Raw genomic sequence first — 26,209 nt, forward strand, 5'->3', positions numbered from 1 at the left:
CGCTAGGCAGGAAGTATAGGCAGGATTACCAGACAAGGAGAATTCTGGGAAGAGGAAGGCTGAGTCAGTAGACGCCAGCCCACCATCCAGAGAGCAGCATGTAATGGCACACAGGTAAAGCCACGGAACACGTGGCAATATATAGATTAACAGAAATGGGCTGAGTTTAAATGTAAGAGCTAGTCAGTGGTAGGCCTGAGCTAATGGCCAAGCAGTTATAATTAATATAAGCTTTTGAGTGATTATTTTATAAGTGGGGCTTGGCGGGACCCTGAGAAACTTCTAGTTACACATGTCCTCTTCATTGACAATCACAGAGAAGCCAAAGAAGAAACTATTACATATGCTGACTTTCGTAAAGGTTGACAAAATATAGTTTTAAAATTATGTATTTTTAAGAAGCCTGAATAGTTAGTATTTTTCTAATCTATCAAAGTTGAATTTCATTAACCTGTTTTAATATTTTCGCAACAAATTACCTGCAGAATCTGCATGGCATCTTCCACCAAGAATGCTGAGTGAATGGATCCTTTATTTCAGAGTTGCAATAAAAATTCTCATTTGCTCTGAGTTCAAGTTCAACCATGTTAGAAAATTTTGCTACAACTATGTTTGTCTCTGCTCTGAAATAAACACAATTACTCTGTGATGAGAACTGGCCTGAATAACTAGGCATTGCTCACGGAGGACTCATGGAGATGCTCCCAGTAGTAATATCTGTTCAAACGAAGACCCTGCCACATGCAGATGTAACCTCCCAATCACTGCAGAGGACAGAAACTCTATGGTGATGCTGTCCTGGCACAGAACAAAGTTTCAAAAGAGGACCTGGGAAAAGTGACTGCTGTGTGGTTAGGAGGACCTGAGTTTGGATCTACAGCACCCACATGAAAGCCAGGTGAGGTGGCATACATCTATAATCTCAGCATGGGGGAAGGGGAAGAGAAAGGAAACCCCTGGGGTTCACTGGCAAGACAGAATAGCCAGCAGATGAGCTCCAGGATCAGTGATGGACTCTATCTCAAAAAACAAGATGGACTATAATAGAGGATGACCTATCATCCTTTGGGGACACATATACCACACACATGTACACACAGAGACACACACATACAAACACATACACAGACACACAAACACATACATAGGGGACTGGAGAGAACTATAAACTTCAAACACTAACTTGATGAAGTTATTGGCTTACAGTTTGTAGATGAATAGGCTTCAAGAGAGGGATGTGAAACATGTGAGCATTTAACTCAGTGCCTTTGCTGAACACATGCTTAAGGCTGAAGCAAGGGGAAAGAAAACTAGTATGTGAAAATTACTCAAGATTCCAAAACATAAATAGGTTAAGAGGAGACAGCATGAAGGAAGGGCTCCTGATCCAGCTGGCTAACAGGTCTCACTCCCGGGAGCAGAACAGTGGAATAGCAAGTGCAGAGATGGGGTGGGTGCTACATTGTAAGTAAAGACTGGCCTCAGGCACAACAGAGAAAAATGCCAATTATCTGGAGAGTCTTCCTAGTGTCCCCAACCTGCTGCTTACTCATGCTGAGGAAAAGGAAAATCATTCATCACAGTAGCTCACAATTTTCCACCCTACTTTATGTAGGAAGCAGTTCTAAGATCTAAGAGGCTTTACTCCATAAAGAAACTCATAGAATCATGTTTCCTTGATGGTAAAAATTGGTTGGTCTTATTTAACAGTCAATTTGTTTTGACCAAGGTTTTTGAGAGGCAACACAGGCACAAGTTATCATTTCAACCCATTAACCTTAAATACCATATAAAATAGTGAGTGAAACAAATCACACCCATCAGCAGATAGTGCTGGTTCTGTTTCTCATGTCTTAGAAGTACTAACACATACCTTTCTCTTTGAAGTTTCCTATTCTAGACATTTTATTTAAATGAAACCATATAAACATAGACTCTTCTGGCTTCTTTCAGATAGTGAATTTTTACATCCATCGACATGTAGCACATGTCAGTACATCACTTGTTTTTAAGAGCCCAATGATATTCTGTTCTTTGCATAAGGCATACTATACTCTCTTTATGCATTCATCAGGTCATAGACACATGGGTTGTTTCCAGTTTGAGCTACTGTGAATATTTGCCTTCCATTCTCTTAAGGATATGCATAAAGGTGAAAATTCTGGTCTTACTATAAGTCTCTGTTTAAATTCTGAGGAGTCACTCAACTCCTCTCTAGAGTGAATGATCCTTTTGGATTCCTGAATCCCTAACAGCATTTGTGTGGCCATTCCCCAAACTGCAGGGTATATGTAGTGATACCTCAGCGCATCCTGACCCACATTTCTACTATTACTTATGATGTTGACCATCTTTTTATTTTCCCAATAATCATTTCCACATCTTCTTTGAAAAAAAAAATACCTGTATCAAACCTTCTGCCCATTGTTAAATTGGAACCATTAGACCTTTTACCTTTGGGTTACAGGTTCTTCATATTAAGCCACTATCACACATGTTAATTAAAAGTTTTTGTTCTAACCCTGTTATCCTCTTACTTTCTTGGTAATGCATGACCTTCGGCAAACATAAAGTTTGATTTCTGGCAACTATTGCTCAATCCATCTTTCTTTGGTTGTTTCTTTTAGTGTCAAATCCAGATAAGTTATTGCCGAGTTTAAACTCACGCAAATTGTTGCCAGTTTCCTTATTTCATTAAATTTTTTTGCAGTATTTTTACTCTTTAGGTATGTGTATGAGTGTTTTGTCTACATGTATGTTTGTGCACCATGTGCATGCAGTGCCCTCAGGGGCCAGAAAAGGGATTCCTATCCTCTGGAACTGGTGTTACATATAGTTGTCAGTTGCTCTGTGGGTGCTGGGAATAAAACTTGTTTCCTCTGCAAGAGTAGCCAATGTTTTAATGTTTTTAACCACTGAGCCATCACTATAGTCCCATTACTTTAGTTGTGTGTGTGTGTGTGTGTGTGTGTGTGTGTGTGTGTTAGTATGTTTTGAAGAAGTTAAGATAATTAAACTATTCTTAATACTGATTTAGAAAGCTGTTGTGAGAACAGTAGAATAAGTTAGTGCTCTTTTAGGACATGTTAGCTATAACCTTGGGATATTGGTTTAGAACAGTTGTTTTCAAGGTACATTCTACTAAAAGTAAAACATTAAAAGCATTACCATCTATCAAAATCCTCTTACACAACAAATGTTTTAGCAAACAAAATTCTGCTAAAAAATAGATCATGAAACCTTTTCCATTCTCTAAACTTTATTTTTGAAAAAGTTGGTAGTTACTCAAGATTCTATGTCTTGTCAAGACAATGGTTAAAAAAATATTTGTTATAACTACACCATTCTGCATTAATTCTCAGCTAAATAATTAAGATGTTTGTTGGCTTAATTTCTGTGAGTCCATATCAAGCAGATCAGATGCTAGTATCTAAGAGAAGGAGCCAATGTTAAGTATAAGAAAGACTGAGAAGAAATGGCACAGTGATTGTGGACTGTAACAACAAAAGCTCAAGATCAGAGACGTGACAGGGCTACAGAGGAAGCTTGCTTTGTGTCATTCTATCCCACTTAACTTTCAATACTAATAAAAGTGGAGAAATAAAGATCATAAAAAACGAAGTTGGAAGAAAGTATAAAAGCCAATAGGCATAACAGTACAACTAGCCACAATATAATACAAGGATACAAGAAAGACATGCATGTGGTTCCGTGTGACGTTTCCAAGCTATTCTGTGTTCCTTGTGATCACGTGGCTTCTTCCTGAAGGGAAGATGATTGCCACTGTGTTGTAAATATTGTGAATGAGTCTTAATACATCTAATTTCTTATTGTTCAATCTACCAGTACAAGTTTTAAGAACTAGAGAAACCCTACCTACAATACTTTTCTTTTGCAAAAGATGAGAGGTAGTGCCACTGCTTTTGCCTTTCCACTGATGACTAAATAGCACAACAGTCTATAAGCACATGTGTATACATCTATAGATGTACCGAATACAATATGCCATAGACCATACAATACTGATTCCACTATATTGGTAACACAGAAGATATGTGCTCTTGGGTGAGCTGTGTGAGGTATTCAATTTTCTCCACTTACTCCAGAGTCTTTCAAACCCCACCTGAATATCACTTATATAAATACTAACAATAAGACTGTCCTGGGTAGTTTTGTGTGTCAACCTGACACAAGCTAGAATCATCAGAGGAAGGAGCCTCAGCTGAGAAAATGCCTCCTTGAGATCCAGCTGTAAGGCATTTTCTCATTTAGTGATCAATGAGGGAGGGCCCAGCCCATGGTGGGAGGTGTCATCCCTGGGCTGTTGGTTCTGGGTTCTATAAGAAGGCGGGCTTAGCAAGCCATGGAAAGCAAGCCAGTAAGCAGTACCCCTCCATGCCCTCTGTGTCAGCTCCTGCCTCCAGGATCCAGCCCTGTTTGAGTCCTGTCCTGACTTCTGTCAGTGATGAACAGAATGCTGAAGTGTAAGCCTAATAAACCCTTTCCTCCCCAACTTGCCTTTTGCTCACGGTGTTTCATTGCAGCAATAGAAACCCTAACTAAGACAAAAACCAAGTGAAATTTCCTGACTCCTTACTATTTGTCAGGAATGCACAGAAGTGACTACATACCAGACTGAGTGCTTTGCATAAGTTACATGATCCATACCTCATTTGATATCTTTTAGAGGAACACAAATAGCTCTTTATTTACATAAGGAACAATTGTTGTGTCTTTGACTTTTCAGGAGATAATCACTCCAGGTTAGCATTTAACAGCTTTCAGAGTGAAGAAAGGTAAGAGAAGCAGAATCAAGCTTTTGTTTGTTTTGTGTTGGTAAATACACTATAAGCAGGACACAGCATGTGCCTGGTGCAGTGTCAAGCAGGAGGGAAGACCAGATAAAGACAGGCTTTAGTTGCATAATTTGTACATTATAAGTAATGAAGAGTAGATTAAAATGTCTGTTTATTATTTTATTTAGTACACACACACACACACACACACACAAACACACACACACACACACACACACACACACACACACACACACACACACACACACACAATTGAGCTGCTGGTGTACACATCTGAATGTCAGAGGGTAACTCTGGAAAGCTAGTAGTCTCCTTCCACACTATATTCTGAGAGTTGAACCCAAGTCATGAGGCTTGCACAGTCACTGCTTTTACCTACTAAGCCATCTTCCTCTAACCTCTTTGATAGAGAGCTAACTTGAATACAGTATTTAACTTACTTTAAATGCACCATTTGATAAATTTAGTCAAATAAACTATTTCATATAAACTGCCATATGTAGCACCAGTGATTCAGTTTCTATTTCTATAATTTTGTCTTTTGTTGACTGTCATAGTGGGAAAGATTTTCATTTGCTGACTGTGTACTCCATTATGATGCTACATTATTATTTGGTTATTACCCACTTTTTCATTGATATCTGATCATTTTCAATGTTGGCTAAAATGAATAAAACTGCTGTGAACATTCACCCACACATTTTAACATAGACCTTTCATTTTGTTGGACCTATAACCAGGCTTAGAATAACTGGGTCATAAAGTATGTGTATGTTTGACCTGCTAAGATTCTGAATAATCAATTTTCCAGGTGGATGGACATTCTGCATGCCTGCCATATTATGTTTAACTCTACCACACTGGCAGGTATACAGCACTGTTTCACTGTGGTTCAAAACTGAATTTCTCAAATGAAAAGAAATTTGTACATCTTTCCAAATGGTGGTTGACCATTTATATACTGATTTCAGTAGTGTCTGAACTTTTTGCCCAATTCAAATATTGTTTTGTTTATTATCTTTTAATGACTGCCCTAGTGAGAGTTTGACTGCATATTTTCTAATACACAAAGGAAGTCCAATATCCTGCAGGCCAAGGAGTTCTGTTATTTATATCCCCTAAGACTGAAATTCTTGTTTTTTTCCTTTTTTTGGCATCATTATAATGCTACGATGAACAATAAACTCAACTAAAGGATGTGTACATAGTATTATTTTTTCTATATAACTTAAAGACATATTTGAGTTAATGAATTATCAACTATGTAGTGCTCATTAATTTGTATATATTCAAATTTTATAAACTGTGGCATCTTATGGCTATCTCTTTTGTTCAGTCACTATTTTATTTCACACATATATTCTTATGTATGCATATATCTACACAGATATACACATACACACATCATCCTCCTTTTCTCCCCTTTTCATGAAAGATCATACATTCTGACCATCTTCCTGAAAGGCACTCTTTGTTAGCATTCAGACCTGCCCCTGGCCCACCCAGCACCCTGACAATATCATCTTACATAAAATCCTCTTTAAGAGAAAACCCCTCCCCCTTCTCTCTCTCTTCCTTCCTCTCTAGTCACGAGGTAGCGCACACCTCCTCCCTTCCTTTTCTTCCCTTTTCTTTCTCTTCTTCTCCTCTCCTCAGACCCAGCCTGTTTTCTCTTTCTTCTCCCCACCTTCCCCATTTAATAAAACTTTCCACATGGGAGCCGTGTCTGCATGGTGAGTTGACTTTCTGCCATGCTTCCTTGACTGTCGACCACCATGTCTGCATGACATGTCTCCCTCACTGGCCGTGGGGCACCTTGGCTCAACCCACCAAGGCCTCTCTCCCACCGTTTTATAAAACTCTTCAAAAAATTATTGCTCTTCTGGTTTATGTAGTTTTCTGTAAAGTGTGGAAAATTCTATGTGTGAGAATTAACTAAAGAGATGAATGTGAGCAGCTTACCAGGGTTCTAGGCAGAATGTGGTATTTGTTTGATATAATACTTACCAGCTCTACATTATCCCTACAAGCCTTATTCCCAACTCTGGTAGTAAGATGCTGCAACTCACATCAAACAAATGCCTCAGCAGACTGAAGATGAGCATATCCATCAATGTCAGAGAAGCACAAACCATGCAGGTTTAAAGGTTGGGAGCTTTCCATCTGGCCTGGCCAGTCTAGGATTTTGGTACCAGGAAGTTGGTCACCAACTGAAGGAATACTGCAGTTCTTATAGGTTGTATCTGTGTAACTGGCACAGCGAACTGAGGCCACGGACTTCTACAGGCACTGGTGACAAATTTTACAAGCCCAAGAACTATTCAGGTTGGACTCTTCATGCCTCAAGCAGCACAGAACAATCTCCCATCAGCCTACTAAATCCAAGGGACCCAAGGGGCCTGCCCAGGAAAGTGGTGCAGCCTGAAGATCCAGAGCCTGACTTCCTCACTGACTTGTAAGATACAAATTCTCCCTCTGTCTCATTGACCTTTCTACCTTTACACCAATACTGCACCAACTTGGCATTTAGCAGTTACCATTGCAATACAACACTGCCATCTACAACCTTCACACTGGAGGACCTCTCAACTGAGTTAGGGAACAACAACTTAGAATATTTAAAGCACATTTACGACTATGTCTTGGGCTGTATTTGTAGCAGTCTTTTCAGGCTTGGCCTGCCAGAAGTCTTAAAATCAAGTAGGGAAAATGATCTAACCTAGTTACATTCTATCATAGTCCCTTTGCTCTTTCATGGAAATTTTTAAATCAGCTTGTCAATCTCTACAAAAAACAATATAAAGCATCATCATCATCAACAATTAAAAAATCCTCCAAGGACTTTAGGCCTGAGTTATCAGTTTAGAAAGATCCATGAGCAGAGAAGAGTTGCACATTTATTCAACTTTTAGTTTATATAAAATACACTGTAGTTTTATTGTACAATTATTTTGTGTACATTAAGAGGGTAGTCCTAAGTATTTCACTTTACTTTTGATTTGATTCTTTTATAAGCATGCTATCAAATAGTATTTGAATACTGATCTTATATCCTATCTATTTTCTTGATTCACTTAGTAGTTCTAGTACCTTGTTTGGCCATGGGATTGCCTCTCTAAATGAATGAGGTGAGACCTCTGGTCAAATGCCCAATACAAGTGCTGAGTGATACAAAAATCCTTGCCTTGCTTTGGTGTTGTTTGAATCTTAGATGGTCTTTTAATAAAAATCCTGGAGCCTAATACTGGGGTGAAAGCTGAAAGATCAGAGAAGCAGAGCAAGCCACAGCCACCACCTATTACTTCACCAACTCCAGGAATCCTTTGACTGAAAGCCTCTGAGTCCTCAACCAAAAGGATCTCAGCTGAACTGCCTTAGTTCCTGTTTCCTCATGCCTTATAAACCTTTCTCTGCCCTAAGGTCACTTCCTGGGATTAAAGGAGTATGTGCATCCCAGTACTGGGATTAAAGGTGTGTGTCACCACTGCCTGACTGTTTCCAGTGTGGCCTTGAACTCACAGAGATCCATCCTGTGATGATAGGATTAAGGGTGTGTGCCACCACTGTCTGGCCTCTGTCTAATCTAGTGGCTGGCTCTGCCCTCTGATCCTCAGGCAGGCTTTATTAGGGTGCACGATGTATCACCACACTTTGGCTCTTCAGAAGAAGTATTTAGTCTGTCTCCACTAGGCAAGGTGTTGGCTGTGCTTCTGTAGTCATCACTATGTTCAGGAAGTTCACTTTCAGTCCTAATTTAAGAATGAGCATCATGACTCCACACTGTATTGAATCTCTGAGAATGCTCACTCACAAGTGTGTTTTTCAGTCTGTGCATGGAGAGCATCATGTAACAGTTTTGAATGTCACACCAACTCTAAATTTTTGACTACAAGTTTTCTTGTAGAATTATTTCCACAAGTTGCTGGATATGATATACGAGTCCATGTATAGATGATGCACCTGTTTATGATGGGAGCAAGAAAAGGAGGAGAGGAGAACATCAGGCGCCAGTCACTCAGCCACACAGCCAGCCACAGAGTAAGAGTGAAAGAAGTAAGAAAAGAAAAAGAAAAGGAAAGAAGTAAGAAAAGGAAAAAGCCCAGAGGCAAAAGGTAGACTGAATAATTTATGGTAAGAAAAGCTGACTAGAAACAAGCCAAGCTAAGGCCAGGCATTTGTAAGTAATAATAAGCTTCTATGTATGATTTATTTGGGAGCTGGGTGGTGGGCCCCCCAAAAGAGTAAAAACAACCAACAACGGTACTAATAGGAAGTTTCATTTCTTGAAATGCCTTTGATGCTGTTGTAAAGGGTAGGATGTCTCATAAGATGACCTGGGAAGCACTTTATATTTCTGAAAGGTTAGGAAGGTAAAATTGGTATTTTTATTCATTAAATATCTAAATACTTTATTAACATCCCTTCTGCTCTTTAGTGAGTGAAGTTCACTACTTTTCTTCCATTATGCTACAAATACAGAAGTCTAGATAATGGTATAATTCGTTGTATTGATGTCTTCTTTATAAGAAAAAAGGAAAAATTATAAAAGTTGCACATGCTCAAAGATACATAGATAACTTTCATAAACCCCTATCAGTACTAAGCAGTAAGTAAATTACTGGTCAGCACTCAAGTCATGAAAACATGCATGGGTAACTAATATAAACCACAGAGATAACAATGCAATCTTGATCTTGCCTACATTTGCTACTTATGATGAGGAAGGTGGGGCTCTATCTGTCCTTACAGTGAGCACCAGGGCCACTTATCTTTCTGTAATCTTAACCTGTGCTTGTATGGCTCTGAGTCCCTCTCCTAAAAGAAGTGCTCTGTAGTCACACCACTGGAGCTTTAACATGATTATTTAGCACTAAGGAATACCTTGACTAGGATATCCTTGAATGGGTTAGTTTTTCTTCAAGTTAAATCCAAATTTCTCAATTCTAAGTTAGTAGGACAGAAGAAATATGTGTAAAAGTATTTCTCTCCATACCGAAACTAAACAAGATATGCTTTCTAAGACTTCAGTGAGCTGGGTCTTCAATGCTGTGTAGGTAACAGGTGCTGAGACCTTCAGGGTTACCTGTGTGTGTGTGTACGTTATGTTAAACTAACAGTTGATAAACAATAAAACCCTTTTCTTAGTCTTTCCCCAGATGGGGCAGTGTTATAAAGTAGTAATGCTGGCTTTTAAATAGTGTGTAAAATTGAGGAAAATCACTTTTGTGCTTTCTGTGTACCAACACATGAACTATTAAACTTAGAACTTGATTATTATATTTCCCTGATATATGGAGGGAAGCTCAGAACCTTGGCCTTGAGTAAGGATGGTTAAGACAGAATTATATTTTAAAAATTTTTCTCTCAAAAGTTAAAAATATCTAAATACAAGTGTATCTGGTGAAATATTTTAAATATGGTTAAAATATAATTCAAATAAGATTGAAGATCACCGTGGTTTGAATGTTTCCTAAAGTTTATGAGCCTGAATCTTAACCCTGTTGCAACAGTGTTAAAAATAGGGGCTTTAAGAGGTTAATAGGTCTTCAGGGCTGTGGCCTTATGAATAGATTAATGTTATTGCAAGAGTAGGCTTGTTACAAAACCAAGACCATTCCTCCCCTTGCTCTTTCTCATCCTGTCTTTCCATTTTAACCTTGGGAGCACGGAGCAAAAAGACCCTTGCCAGATGCTGGAGCCTTGATCTTGGACTTCCCAGCACTGAGAATGATGGGACAAGAAATTTTTGCTTATAAACCAGCCAGATTCCAGTGTTTTGTTATAAAAACATAAAGCAAATTAACACAAGTAAATGTGAAATGCATTTCCCTAGTATGTGAAATTTAATCTGTATTAAATGGGACTTTCTTCAGCTTTGAATAATCATATTTTGTCAACATTGTCTAAAATGTTCAAGTCAAAAATAGAACTACATGGTAATTTTATAAAGCATAAGACAGTTTTTAATCATTTCCTTGCAAAATTCAGCACTAAATAATTTATTACACACACACACACACACACACACACACACACACACACACACACAGAATAGTAAGAAAAAGATCTTATTAGGGCTCTAGATGAAACCATACAGAGAAAGAACTTTTGTTTTCAAGTTTCCACAGATTCATGGTTAAAAACTAAACCAAAACATCAGCTCCAAGGAAATGATTCAGAGATTACAGCTTTGGAAATTGCTGGTGTGTATGTGTGTGTGTGTGTGTGTGTGTGTGTGTATGTGAGAGAGAGAGAGACAGACAGAGAGAGAGAGAGAGAGACAGACAGAGAGAGAGAGACAGAGACAGAGAGAGAGACAGAGACAGAGAGAGAGAGACAGAGACAGAGAGAGATTCAGTGTGAGTGACTGACTGTGTCTGCTGGAGAAACAAACTCAAACAAAACCTTGACAGTTTAAATGTTAAATGGCATGCAAACAGCGGCCACATAATTATTAATGAACTACACCTGGATCAAGTTCTGCCTCTTAAGATCCTAAAGGCTTAAAGTTTATCTTTTACCTTTCATAAAATGAAAACTGGAACATTGTGAGCCCAGGTTATATCAGCAGTGAACATAAACATCGTGCATTTTTACAGTGAATTCATTAATTGTATCTGATATTCATTAATTATATCTGATATTCCTTTCAAAAGGGTGATAGAACTTTATTTAGGGAAAAGATTAATTCATTTCAAAGAATTACTCACATCCCATATTTAAAAAATGTCTTCCTTATATACTTCCTCTTCATTTCATATTTTAATAATTTAAATTCTAATTATTATTGCCAAGATATTATAGGTAATTTTACATTCCATTAACCTTGCTTTGTTTTAATAATAAAGATTCTGTTAGATTCCTTTAAATGATCCAGAGTATAATTCCAGGCTGTCCTGGGTGTGCTTTAGTTCAGCTGCGCATTCATCAGCTGGTTTTTCCTGTTAATTGTAGATGACTCACACATGCTTTCTCAGGCTCTGATTGATGGATTGTATTAATGGATGTAGCTGTTAAGAAAGATAAACATTTATAACAATTTCCACTTGGAGGTTTTTATTTCCATTCCTACCAGGCAAATAAATGGATAGCCCAACAGTCAAGCTGAGAGTTAGGAACTATGTTCTGTGTCCAAATGAGGTACCACACATGTGAAGTACTGAGTTTGTATGTAGCACACAGTGAGTGAGTAGTTACAGTAGCAGATACACAGAGGGATGTGCTTTTACTCTAAGAACTGAATGGTCATCTACATACTGGCCTTTGGAAACCAGTATTAACATTTTGAGTTTGAAGCTGGGCAGTGGGGACTCACACCTTTAATCCCAGCACTCGGGAGGCAGAGCCAGGCGGATCTCTGTGAGTTCGAGGCCAGCCTGGTCTACAGAGCGAGATCCAGGACAGGCACCAAAACTACACAGAGAAACCCTGTCTCGAAAAACAAACAAACAAACAACCCAACAAACAAACAAAAACCATTTTGATTTTGCATGAGAAAATTGAAGAATGACCCAAACTATAGATGGGAACCAGAGAATTCTGAGTATGTATAATATGTAACAACACAAATGGAGCCTCTCATCCTAAGTGTATATCAGCAGCTATTATAAATGTCACATGCATTATTTTCAACCTTCAGAGATATAGGTGCTACCATTTTAGATCCTTCTCTAAAATACTGTCAGGGTATGATTATGTTAAATGCTTATAGTAAAAGCATTTTCCAGTGGAAGAGCTGATATGTGAACTTGGGCATAAATAATATGTGTGTGCCATATCTGACTAGGCACTGTGAAAATAGCCATAAGAAACACATGGCCAGTGAGCAATTCCTAGCACTAAGCCATTCTGAGTATGGCCCAAGAGGAAGGGGAGGGGTTGGGGAGCAGGGGAAAAGGAGTCTACTTTACAGGCTCAGTGAAGAGAAAGGGGAATGTGCTCAAGCCTTTTTCCCACCAACCTTGGACTCTAAGAGAAAACACTAGATTATAAATACAGACCGCACTTTAGACTTATCCAAACCATCCCACAAGCTCTGAGGTTTCCTTAGTCACTTCTCTCCTGTCTTTTCAACACTGGCCATTTTAACAATTTGCTCACTTTTCTTCATCTTTTCATAAATACTTCTAATTTCTAATACATACTAGGGCACTATTCCAGGTTGCAGAGTTGTGGTGGTCTATATACATCTAAGATAGCAAATACAATTTAAGTTTTAAGGAAAGAGTTTTAGGGTGGAGACCTGTAAACTGGTTGCTGTGGGATGGTCTGTATGTCAAATGTGTTGCTGATTGGTCAATAAATAAATCACTGATTGGTCAGTGGCCAGGCAGGAAGTATAGGCGGGACAAGGAGGAGAAAAAACTGGGAAGTGAAAGGCTGAGTCAGAGAGACACTGCCAGCCGCCATGATGACAAACAGCATGCAAAGATGCCGGTAAGCCACGAGCCACGTGGCAAGGTATAAATTTATAAAAATGGATTAATTTAAGCTGTAAGAAAAGTTAACAAGAAGCCTGCCACGGCCATACAGTTTGTAACCAATATAAGTCTCTATGTTTACTTGGTTGGGTCTGAGCGGTTGTGGGACTGGCAGGTGAGAGAGATTTGTCCTGACTGTGGGCCAGGCAGGAAAACTCTAGCTACAACTGGTGACAAAGATAACTGGAGATGATGTCATGCAGGTGGTTGTTCATGGGAATGTCTGTGATAGGGTTGTATCTAAGCTAACTCCAGAACACAGAGAGAGGTCAGGCAGTGGTGGTGCACACCTTTAATCCCAGCACTTGGGAGGCAGAGGCAGGTGGATCTCTGTGAGTTTGAGGGCAGCCTGGTCTACAGAGCAAGTTCCAGGACAGGCTCCAAAGCTACACAGAGAAACCCTGTCTTGAAAAAACAAACAAACAAAAAAGAGGCAAACACATGGAGATGTGGGTAAAGAGATGATTTCCATGCACTAGAAGCTTGCCTTTGAGTTCCCACTCATCTAAAACCCTTCTGACTTGCTTTCTGAAGAGCTCAGGATCCAAGTACTTTGATAAGTTCTGAACCTCTGTAATTTCACAGGTTCAGTGTAACCCAAATCAAAAGCACTTCTCAGCAAACAATGGCCCTCCTGCACTGCTCTCCCTAGGCGAGCTGGACCTTTAGTACATGACACCCATTTATCAAAGCCAGAAACCAGGCTGTCTTTGTTTTTTTTTTTTCTCTTCTCTCTATCATCACAGTCTTCTTGATCTAATTTCCAAATGATACTTTCTAATGTGTCCATGTCTTCCATTCTCATAGCTACATCATCCTTAAAAAGATGCCTGAAGACTCACAGGGTAGTATGGTTCCATGCTGAACCCTTGAATCTGTGCATCACACTGCACACAATGCCTAATCCTCAATAATGACTTCCCAGCACCCAGAGCCCAAGTTCTCTCATGACAGGACCCTATGCTGCTGGAGCCTGTGGCACTAGACCCAGTAGCTGTGGGATGACTGGGAAAACCTCCTCCTCCTTACCGCATGCCTCCAGGCCTTTGCACTGTTATCACTGTCTGCAAGTCTACAAGCTATATTGTTTTTTTTTTTTTTTTTTTTTTTTTTTTTGGTTTTTCGAGACAGGGTTTCTCTGTGTAGCGTTGCTTCTTTTCTGGAACTTACTCTGTAGCCCAGGCTGGCCTTGAACTCAGAGCCTGCCTCTGCTTCCCAAGCGCTGGGATTAAAGGCATGTGCCACCACTGCCCGGCTTATTGCTTGATTTTTAAGATAAAGTTTTGTGTATTCTAGACTAGCTTCACTGTGTGGCTCAGCATCACCTTGAACTTCTAATCGTCCTCTGTGCACCTCTGTGCAGATGTGGTATTATAAGCATGTTCCACCACGCCTAACTTATGTGCTGCTAGGATTCAAACACTAGGTTTCTGGAATGCTAGGCAGGAAGTGTCTATTGAGTTCCATCTCCAGTCTAGAGTTTTCTTCTCCCCGAGTCTAGATGTCTTTTAACTGTGTCTCAGGTCAAATTTAAGATGGCATTCTCTTCCCACTGGCATGGTTCCTTCAGCCTTAAACATGTCGTCAAGATAAAAGCCATTTTATAATAAAGGCCACCTTGAAGCACTGTAGCTTAACTTACAAGAGCAGATATTCCCCTCATGCACGTTCTATGCTTTTAAATGACCAAAATTTTCATCCTGAAAACTATCTTGTCAATACTAAGATCACCTTCAACTAGGATCATAATATTCCTCCCTCTATGTGGCAAAGCTTGTATGGAACAATGAGTTCTTGGAGAGAGTTTCTGATTTAATTATTTAAAAAAGTGATCAGTATTTTCTTTATTTTCAATTCCTCTCAATATAAAGCAAACCTTAAACTACTACTGGAAAAGGAAACTTCAAGAAGCTTTATATCTTTGATATTAGCAAATTTTCTAGCATCATTCTTTTCTGTCAATAATTACAATCCAATTAAAGCACTAGAAGTTCAGCTCCCTTTGCTCCAAGAAGTGTTATTGACAGTAAAATAATTTTTCTCATTTTTGATGCCCACCGAGTCCAGAAGAGGGCATCATTCACTGTAACTGGAGTAAAAGATGGTTGTGAACCATCAGTTGGGTGCTGGGAATTGAACCTGGGTCCTCTGGAAGATCAGCCAGTCAATCCTGTTAACCCCTAAGCCATCTCTCTTTCCCTATTATCAATTCTTATAATTTTCTTCATTTTTTAACACTGCAGTAAGCATAAAACTTATTTGAAGTTTCAGAGCTGTATTATGATGAAAACATTGCTTATGCATATCAAAAGAAGAAATGTGCAATAAGATACTATACAAACAGAGATAGTTTCTCAGGATACAGTTCAGTGATGGAAGAAAGCAGAGCAATACTAAAAACTGAGTTTTGATGCCACATATAAACTACTTTTGAAGGATCATTATTTCTTGAAGAAAAAGTCAAGTTCTTATACTATAAGCATTACTTCCTTATTGATCTATGTAAAGCTTGTTCCAAAAAAGCAAACATCATACCAAATATTTAGTAATTATTTTCCCTAGAATGCACTATATCATACAAGAAATTCATCTTGTAATGGTTGTGTGCCTTGGATTGATAGAAACTAGACATATCAAACAGTGACAGCTCTAGCAACCTTATACCACCCATAAAGCACTGCAAAAATCATAGTAAACAACCACATATGACAGTGACAAATACAACAATGGTTTCAAACAAAATATCATCTATGGCATCATTAACAATGGGAACAGACACTCCTAACTAAGGCTGTTACACCTTCTGTGTTGAACATTCCTTATACGTCCGGTCAGGTACCAACTGCATGACAGGATCAGAAGAAGCCACTTCATGTGAACTGATAAGGGCTCAAGCGTAATCACGGAGCTTAGCCTGAAAACAGATGGGGTGGCAGATGGGACTGCAGACTGGATTCACTTGAGCTGTCTAATACAACTTCACTACTCAGTAAGATGTGGCTCAAATCTCACAAAACATCATGAATCTAATATTATTTCATATATACTTTGTATCCAAAACCTAATACTTAACACCTAAAATTTGTTAATTTAAAATTTAAGTACCTACATGTTAAATTATTTAATTCAAAGCTACTTTCTTACAATTTATAGAACAGATGGTATGAAAGAGCAGTTGCGCAGTGGAATCAAATGCACACTGTCTAGTTTCCCAGAAAGTGTAAAATTAATTACCTTCCTTCATTGATGAGTTCAATAAATGCAAGGCCCGCATTCTTCTGGATAGAATTCTGCCATTCCTAAAGGGATAAACCAAAGCAAATATAAGAAAAATGAACATGCAAATGAAATAGTAACTAGCTAGGAACTATGTTGACACTGTTAGTAACCTCCACAATACTTTGTTTTCAAATGTCTTTGCAAGGTTTTATAACAAGTGTCATTTCAGAAGAAATTTTAATGACCCTGATTCACACAGTTGAAAAGGTGGCTTTTGGTGCCCGGAAAATTGAAGTTTGCTGGAAAGTAAGATAGCAGGTAAAATGGTCGTTAAGCACCAAGCTTCCTTCCAGGAAAGACCAAATGACCAAAAGAGGCCTGAAGCTATGCACAAGGAAGAGATATTTTATACTATTGAAAATTTTAGTCATTAATACAGAGTTTTCATTATAACTGGAAGCAAAACTGGAAATGCCTTTATGCATATATACATTTATGCACATATACCTTTATGTATCTGTACATTTATCAATCTATAAATTTATGCATCTGTGCATTTCTGCATCTATATGCTTATGTATCTGCATTTATATATCTATACCTCCATGCACATATACCTTTATGCATCTGTGCATTTATACATCTATATGTTTATGCACATATACCTTTATATATCTGTGCATTTATGCATCTACACATTTATGCACATACATCTTTATGCATTTGCACCTTTATGAATCTGTGCATTTCTGCATCTGTATGCTTATGTATCTGTGCATGTATACATATCTCCAGACACATATACCCTGATGGACCTGTGCCTTTATGCACCTATGCCTTAATGCATCTATACCTTTATGTATCTATGCATTTATGTGCATATGCCTTTATGCATCTGTGCTTTTATGTATTTATGCCTTTAAGCACATATACCTGTATGCATCTCTACCTTTATGAATCTGTGCCTTAATGAATCTATACTTTATACATCTAAACCTTTATGTATCTATGTCTTTATGCACATGTACCTTTATGCATTCATGCCTTTAGACAATTGTAGCTGTATACATCTTTGCCTTTATGCACCTATGCCTTTCTGCATCTGTAACTTTATGCAACCTATGCCTTTATGTATCTATACCTTTATGTTGCTATACATTTAGGAAATCTATACATTTATGCATTTGTACCTTTACACAATCCCTATCTCTAGACTGCTTTGGAAATAAATTACTCTAGTCAGACTCACATTCAAAAAGACTGAAACAGCACAAAACTACAAATTCATTATTTTCAAATGTGTAAAACAATACTTAATATTACTCTAAAGTATTCTCTCTTTGCTAATTGGAGATTAGCCACATTTGCTAAATGCTTGAATCTAGTGACCACACAGAGAAAGGGCTACAGATATGAACACCAACAACTCTGGTACTATGTTTTGGATTAGGAACATTAGAAATACTGCTTATTTTGTATACTTCCTATGGAAAATTTGGAATATACTTAAATATCCACTTTGGTGTTGGGTTAATTCAAATAACTTCAACTTTCTTAAAAATATATAGTTGGCAAGTAAGTTTTTAATTAAAAACTATATTCCTTTTAGTAGTTCCATAAATATTTCTCTAGTTCCATTAATATACATATATATATATAATTTCTATTAATTACTCATGTCACTCATCTACAAATCCCATTTCATGACTTACGTTTCTTTTGCTTCTTTTTGCACATGGAAAACCACTATTTTATATAATATTTTTACATCTTAACAGATATGGTGGAATGAAAGTTTATTTATTATAGTAAAATGCAATTTCTTAGCTTCTTACATCCAAGTTTTGACTCAAATTGATATCAGTATACAAGTAAACTCAGTACAAGTCTTTTCTGAATGAGTGATATAGTTATAATTAATAGTGTTATTAATTATTAATTAATAACCATGCAGCATTGGAGCAAAACTTTATTTAGCTCATTATATAGAAGACCATGCTTTTCTTTAGATATGAAAAGCTAGTTACCTAGAGGTATTCAATTGCCGTAAGCATGAATCCAGATTCACAAAAAAGTCTTCTTGCTAACCTCAACCTTTTTCTTCACTATAGATCACATTCCCATTTAGAGCTTTGAATTTGTGCTAAGAATAAAGTACTGAAGCAAACTGATAGATGATTATTTCAAGGAAAACCATGAACCTACACTTTATGCACAAAGAGAATCAGTAACTGGGAAAAGACTTGGGGACAGCACAAAGCCACTCTGCTGCAGCCGTGAAGCACTTCGACAAGGCTGCTCCATTTCTCAGAACTCCGTTCAATTCCATCTTTATTGAAAATCACAGGGGCCTTCTTTTCTTACATTTTAAATAGGTGTCCTACTACCATCCTTTTAGACACTGTTCTTAAATACTATGTTTATTGCAAATCAAGATTCCACAAAAGATATTAGCTTTTCAGGACTATTTGACATTTACTGTGATAACAATTCATTCCACTATGAAGAAGAGTCAGTCATAGAGACAACTTCTTAAACCTATGGCTCTGTTGACATGCTCTTCAATCACAGAACTCACAGACATTTTAGAGAACACATCCAAATATTCCAATGTACAAGATGAGCAAAGTAAAGGTTTTGAAAACTAGTTAGATCAAACTAAAAATATCTGTAATCTGCCTTTAGGCCAGATGATAATTTTATAACTTTTGATACAGAAATAGTTAAAAGTTAGAGCTAAGGTAAGCATGTTGGTGTTTAAGTATAAGCAAGCCAATGATAATAGAAGCACCAGCCTTCATTTAAGAAATTTGTATCTTAGAACAGTGTTATATAATTTTGTAAACAGAATGTTGCAATCAGGATGTGGCCTGCTACATTATTCTGTATTATGTGAAATATATTTTTTTCTAAGGCTATATCTTGCCCCAGGAGAACCCTGCACAACATAAACTCATGGTGAGCAGAGGAGCACGTGGCATGACTGCATGCTGCTGGGTACATGAACACACCACATTACATCTTTATCTTTGTGGGAAACATTTCATTTCAAGTTGAAATGCTTGCAGAGGACAATCAAGTCTTTAAAACAGCTTTGTCACCATTTTTAACTGTTCTTTGTGGATGCATAAAATTTCCTTAAGATGAGGGACTTTCTCAGGGAATTGGATCTTGTGTGAAGACTCTTTGAAATGGAACACTCTGAAGACAAATAAGTTCCAGAAGGGTGATGATGAAATCCCTATGTTCTCTTATGTCAGTAGGATGACCGGTAGACAGCTCAGGCCCAGAACATTATTCTTTCCTTCAGTTTCTCCTCATCTATGCCAGCTCAATGCACATTACTCATTCCTCCTTCTTTGTATAAAATTAAACATGCCAACTTAATATCCTTAGGCATTTAATCCATCTTAAACATTTTGAAAATATGGTAAATATTAGAAGGAAAACAAGAGGGTAAGAATAGATTTAAAGTCTTCTGGAAACTGAAAATTGATTTTTTATTTCCTGTATCCTTAAGGTCTACTTAACATTAACTATCACCCAAAGTGGTGGTTTCCTTAAAATCTTCAAAGTAAATGCTCATTGTAACTGATAAGATGATGACATGTTGAAAAACCCAAGCAATAAGCTAGTAAAGCTAATAAGAATAAGAACTGGAGTGAAGAATACTGTGTAAAATAAAAAAGAGGTGACCCACACATTTTCTATTAATGGGAAAGTGTGCTGATTAGTTTTTACTTTCAAACTGACACACAGGAAAGTGACCTGGGAAGAGGGAACTTAAACTGAGAAACTGTCTAGGTCAGACTGGCCTATGGGCATGTTTGTGTGTACTGTCTTGAATGTTGGTAGATAATAGGAGAGCCCAGCCTGCTATGGGCAACACTACACTAAGTAAGTCACCCTGAGATAAGCCAGAGAAAGCAAGTCAATAAACAGTATTCTTCCATGGTTCTTGCCTTCAACTTCCTGCCTTGAGTTCCTGTACTGACTCCCCTCATGATGGACTGTGACCTGGGAGAGTAAGCTGAAATAAATCCTTTTCACCCCCTCAACCTGCTTCTGGTCATTGTGGTGATATTTTATTTGTGCTCTAACAAATAAAGCTTGCCTGCAAATCAGAAGGAGGAGCTAGCCACTAGTAAACCATGGAGGTCTGCAGGTCTGTACAGATAGATAGGAAGTGATAGAGCTGGGCCGAGAGAGGAAGTGATATAGAGGGGTGGAGAGAGGAGCTTGCTCTCTTTTGGTGGAGGATTTCATAGGGGTAAGAACTAGTGGTGGTAAGAACTAATGGCTTGCTTCTGCCTCTCCTGTCTTTCAGCTTTTACCTCAATATCTGGCTCTGGGTCTTTTTTTTTTATTAATAAGACCTTTTAAGATTTGTGTTATAGGTCATGGAGTTTATCATAGCAAAAAAGAAAGAAGAAAGCAAAGAAGGAAGGAAGGAAAGAAGGAAGCCATCTAGGACAGAAAGATAAGCTAATGTATATCTGAGTATATGTGTAAAACATTTTAAGTATTTTTTTCTTTTTTGCCTTTTCATGGCTTACTTTCACGAACATTGTACTAAAAGCTTATAGGAAAAAATAATGTAAGAAACAACAAAAACCCAATGATTAATTGATTAATTTAGAGAAATTGCTAATATAAAGGACAATCATATAAAAACAAGTAGGCAACATAAGGATACCAATATTCAGGGTTGCTTAAGTCCCTCATATAAAATGGTATAGTATTTGTATAAAATATAAGTACATCCCCTGGTACAATATAAATAATCATTAGATTTGTAGTTCTTAGCATAAAAATGCTTAGTGATATAAATGCTATATAGATAGCTGTCCTACTATATTTCTTAAAGACTGACTACATGAAGTTTGAACATGTTCAACATAGGTACACATACTTATTAAAGAAAAAATCCATCAAGAGGATATTACAGTTCTAGACATACCCACAAAACAAAAGGACATCCAATTTCATAAAAGAAACACTCTATCTAGAAGTCACACATCAACCCTAACAGATAATGGGTGACTTCAATACCCCGGTCTCACCAAAAGACAGGGCATCCAGATAAAAATTAAATAAACTCTGAAGTTAAATAATACCATACATCCAATTGATCTAACAGATATCTACAGAACATTCCACCCAAGCACTAAAGAATGTTTGTTCTGTTTTATTTTGATTTATTTTTCTCAGAAGCCTATCGAACTGTCTACAAAAGCTCACCATGGATTAAAGCTGGATGTCCACAACAGAAACAGAAGAAAGCACACAAAACTGACTCTGAGCAACAAACATACAATCACGTGAAAACTGGGTCAAGCAGAAGTCAAAAAGGATAAAACCTTTTAAAAACTGAATGAATGAACATGAAAACATAACACATCAAAATCTATGGACACAATTAGAGCAATTCTAAAAGAAAATATGCAACGTTTTAAAAAATTAGTGTTTGTCACGTTCAAATATTCAGTTAAGATTTAGTTACAGATGTGGCTCTGAATTCTTTCAAGTCTTGAAATTAAAGTTTGATACAACAAGAACTTCTAAAACCAAGTTCAAAAGCTGAACATGTAAAGTATAACTTTTAATTTCTGATTTAGCATGAGAATATGAAGGCCTTTTACATGACACAAGAAGTTACATGAGACAGGGGACAGAAACTCCTGATCTGGGATGGACCTTTCTCTTCAGAGAATGATCTCCTTTCCCTTTCCTTGACCATCCCATTGAAGCTCCCTTTTTTTTTTTTTAAAAGGTTTATTTATTATGTATACAGTATTCCCTGCAGGCCAGAAGAGGGCGCCAGATCTCATTACAGATGGTTGTGAGCCACCATGTGGTTGCTGGGAATTGAACTCAGGACCTTTGGAAGAGCAGTCCACACTCTTAACCGCTGAGCCATCTCTCCAGCCCCAAAGCTTCCTTTTTTTTTAGGCTGATCATTCACATCTTTTTAGGTAAGCCGATTCATGTGAACATGAAGGTAGGGAGCTTACAGAAGGTATCAAGCAAAAAGATGGATTTGTTAAAAGATTAAGAAAAAAATGACTAAAATTGTGAAAACTTCATTTAAAAGACACCCAGAAAAACGTGAAATACTCTATATAACCCAGTAAAAATTGGTATGATTTATTTTATAAAAATTGTTATTTTTTATTATTATTATTATTATTATTATTATTAATGTGTGTGTGATACTGAAGGAGGGGGCATCAGTATGCTTGTGCCATGGAGTGCAAGTGGCAGTTGTTAGGTCTCAAACCTGGACAAATGACTAACTTTGGTGCCTATTAACATATCAAAGCATATGCTGGGTGCCAGGTTCTCCCAGCATCCCTCAGTCCATACCTGTTCCAGGGTCCTCCTGACTGGCATACCCCACGCCTACCCTGAACTCTCCAGCCTAGGGGCTGGGCTGCCCTCGCTGCAGCTGCTCTTCCCTATATAATGCAGCCATTTGACTATGCCGGTCCTTTCTGACCTTTTGGACCTCTTGTCCTCTTGGCTACTGCTCCTGGTTGTCCCCTCTTCTCATATGGCCTGATTCACTTGGCAGACATTTTCACTCTGGACCCTTCCTGATGCCTCTGGCTATGTTCTTTCTCATATTTACTGTGCTCTCCCTTTTATCGACAATAAACTTTCTCCTCCACCACATCCAGGAACAGTCATGTCCTCCCTTTTTATTTCCTTTTCTCATTTAGAAGTGAGATGACAGTTTCAGGGATTTGGTTCTCTCATTTTCTTATGGTGATAGAACTCTGGTTGTCTGGCTTGCAGATTAAGCACTTTTACCTGTGGAACTATCTCACTAATCCTAGTTATTTCATTTTTGATGTGCAATAAACAAGGTTAGCCCTAGGTCTGAGGACAGACCTAAGAGGACAAAAAGACCTTCACACATGTTTGGACTGTCTCCAAGAGATGTGTCTCCTTCTCTGATAATGTAGCTGGGAAAGCCTACCAGCCTCAGGGTCCACTTCCGTAGAGCCTGCCATGAACATTCAGTCTTCAGAGTCACACATGCATGTTGCTTGATTATATTAATTAAAAATCTCAGAACATGTGTTGTTGGTTTTTTGTTTTGTTTCGTTTTTAATTTCTGACTCATTGCTTTCAAATTCAGATGTGTAATTTGTAATACCACAGATAATATGCCTAGCCTCCTATCAGGATGGAAGCATGTCACTAAGGTTTTAGTAACCAAAAAAATACTAACAAAAGGTGGTCACAGAGTGCCTAAGCACTGACTCACATGTGATAGAATTTCATTCACATTCAGGATTTAATGATATTTCCCAAGGCCTGGAGAAAAACACGGGATCCATCTCTGCTTTTCTCATATTTATCATCTTATTACACAACCTCAAGTCCTTACAGTATGGAGTACTCAGTACAGTACTGAGTACACATGAATGAAGACATTTATCAGGCCTCTGCATTAGCCTCAGCCTTGCCTTAGAATCTCATCTTGGCTTTATTACATCTAGAAGAAAATCATTTTCTTTTGTGCCATTTGACTAAACTGTACCAAACCGGAGAAAAAGTTTTTAAAAATTAAATGTTCAAAGGCCAAATCACTTGAAAGGAGAAAGATTTTCCTCAGTTGTGGCTCCTTTGTAAGTGCTGTTTTTAAAGTCCTGGGTCACACCCTGACCACACCAGTGAAGTCACCAAATCCTTTTAGTCAAGTATATGAAGTACTTAGAAAAGAACAAAGTCATACAAACCACAAAATAATTCATGCTGAGCATGTCATACATAGATCCTAAGAGTCTTTATTTTAACTTATGTATTTTAAAGTTTTTAATGAGAACAGGAATGATTTATTAAGCAGGCATTTGCTTACTCAGTGCTTTAAGTCATAAAGCACTTAAATACTGAGAAAATAACTTTTTTTACATGCGGTCCCTCAGTTTATCTCTTGACACATAAGGCAAAGAGAAATGAAAGTGGCATCTGCTAAGCTTTCCTGGTGGAAGCTTAAAGAAATCCTGTGGGTAACAACACTCAAGTTTTCTTAGAGCTCTTCTCATGGAGACTTCCTCAAAAAGAAAATCTGGAAATAATTAGAAACGATTATAGTACCTAAAAAAGTTGACTTGAGAAACTCCGTCTGCTATTCATCTAAGAATGTAGTCCAGCAAGGGTAACTTCAGAGGGAAGTTAGGTGTTAAGAGAGGGTGGCAGCTCTCAGCCACAGCACTGCAGAGATTCACCCACAGTCTGACGCCACGATCCCTACAACAACCGCGGAGCCTGTGCGGGACACTGGCCAGGAGCTCTTTGTCAAGTAGAACACAGACTAACCACTTGATACAGTTCCTTACACTTCGAAAGGGTAAGAAACATCTTGTTAAGAAGATGATGGTAACTATTTTAATACAAACCATAAGTGAAGAGTAAATAATTAGTTCTTAAAATTTAAGATGCACATGGAAGAAAGTATCCAAATATAGCAAAAATTGTTCTGTTTTTGGAACAATAAGCAAATTACAATGGAGAATGGTAATATCTTCTTGAAACTTAAATATGTTTTTGAGGAAATGCAAAATCCTACTAGTGGTAAACTGGATACCATGCCCCTTGGAGTTTAGAGGGTGCCATATGAACTGAATTATCCTTGACAAGTACCTTCAGACATTTGTAATGTGATCTCATGTGAATTGAGACCACATTTTGGACACAAACTGTTGACAAGAGTAATTTTTTAGGTGCTCAGAAAAGAAAGAAAGAAAATCAAATATTCTTAATAACATGTAGTATTTAACGAAGAATTTCCAACATGGAAATGAAAAGTGTAAAAGTAAAAGCATCTAATGAGTTGTAGCAAAGAGAGCAGCCAAAGGAAAGTTCACTTCCTTTTCTGTTCAATCCCCATTGCTTATTCTAACACAGTTTGAGTTGCCAATGGCTTGTCTAAATTTGAGGATAAATACATTTTATGCTAACAAACTACAAAATGACATTTGCATTGAAAACTTATTTTGGCAGGGATAATATTTTAAGGTGTTTCTCACTGGAATGGGGAGCATATAGTGTATCCAGACAGTAAGGACTCATTGAACTTGGAACTATTTTTGTTAGTCTCGCTCACTGCTGTTGCTCATCCTGTGGTGACGGTCAGTAAAACAACGCAAAAAGAGCTCTGCGGCCTGAGCTTTTAAAGATTCATCATGATTGCCTGCCTTGGCAGGAAGACAGCCCGCAGACTGCTGCTAATTCTACAGGGATCAGCTCCAATGGAAGAAATGCATTAAGATCTGCAGAAAAGATCATGCTTTTCGGAGAGCTAGGCCACGCTATCTCTACAGCACTGTTAACTTTCCTCATCAGAGGTCTGTCACTGCTGTGGTCATCCTGCTAATTGGTAAAAATCACGAATTTTAGTGTTAGAGAAAAATGTCATATTACTTTAAGAACCTTTTGAAATGTGTCTATCTTCCTCAGTACCCTCAAAACCAAAGTTTGAAAACATCTATGGACCAGCTAATGATCTGCAATGATGGATTGATAAGCTTAATTCCACACTAAAATAGTTAACCTACACAACTGCATTTGGTGGAATGAAAACCACTCATTTGCTTTCTTAAAAATTTTGCTTTGTAGAAAGTAACATTACAGATTAACTGAAAACAACAAAACAACCTGAGTTATTTTTAATGTGTAGACCTT

General features: G+C 37.8%; 1 protein-coding gene across 6 annotated transcripts in view; it reads right to left on the minus strand.

Moving 5' to 3' along the window:
* Positions 1-26,209, minus strand: part of Nbea (neurobeachin) — a 558,359-nt gene that overhangs the window by 258,789 nt on the left and 273,361 nt on the right. For all 6 annotated transcript variants that reach the window (XM_052730144.1, XM_052730145.1, XM_052730143.1 and 3 more), the window contains one exon: positions 16,532-16,596. In XM_052730144.1, the coding sequence (XP_052586104.1) occupies positions 16,532-16,596 (65 nt within the window). The remainder of the gene's footprint in view (positions 1-16,531; positions 16,597-26,209) is intronic.

This window comes from Peromyscus californicus, unplaced genomic scaffold, assembly GCF_007827085.1.
Source record: "Peromyscus californicus insignis strain IS unplaced genomic scaffold, ASM782708v3 Scaffold_9__1_contigs__length_137607984, whole genome shotgun sequence".
NCBI lineage: Eukaryota > Metazoa > Chordata > Mammalia > Rodentia > Cricetidae > Peromyscus > Peromyscus californicus.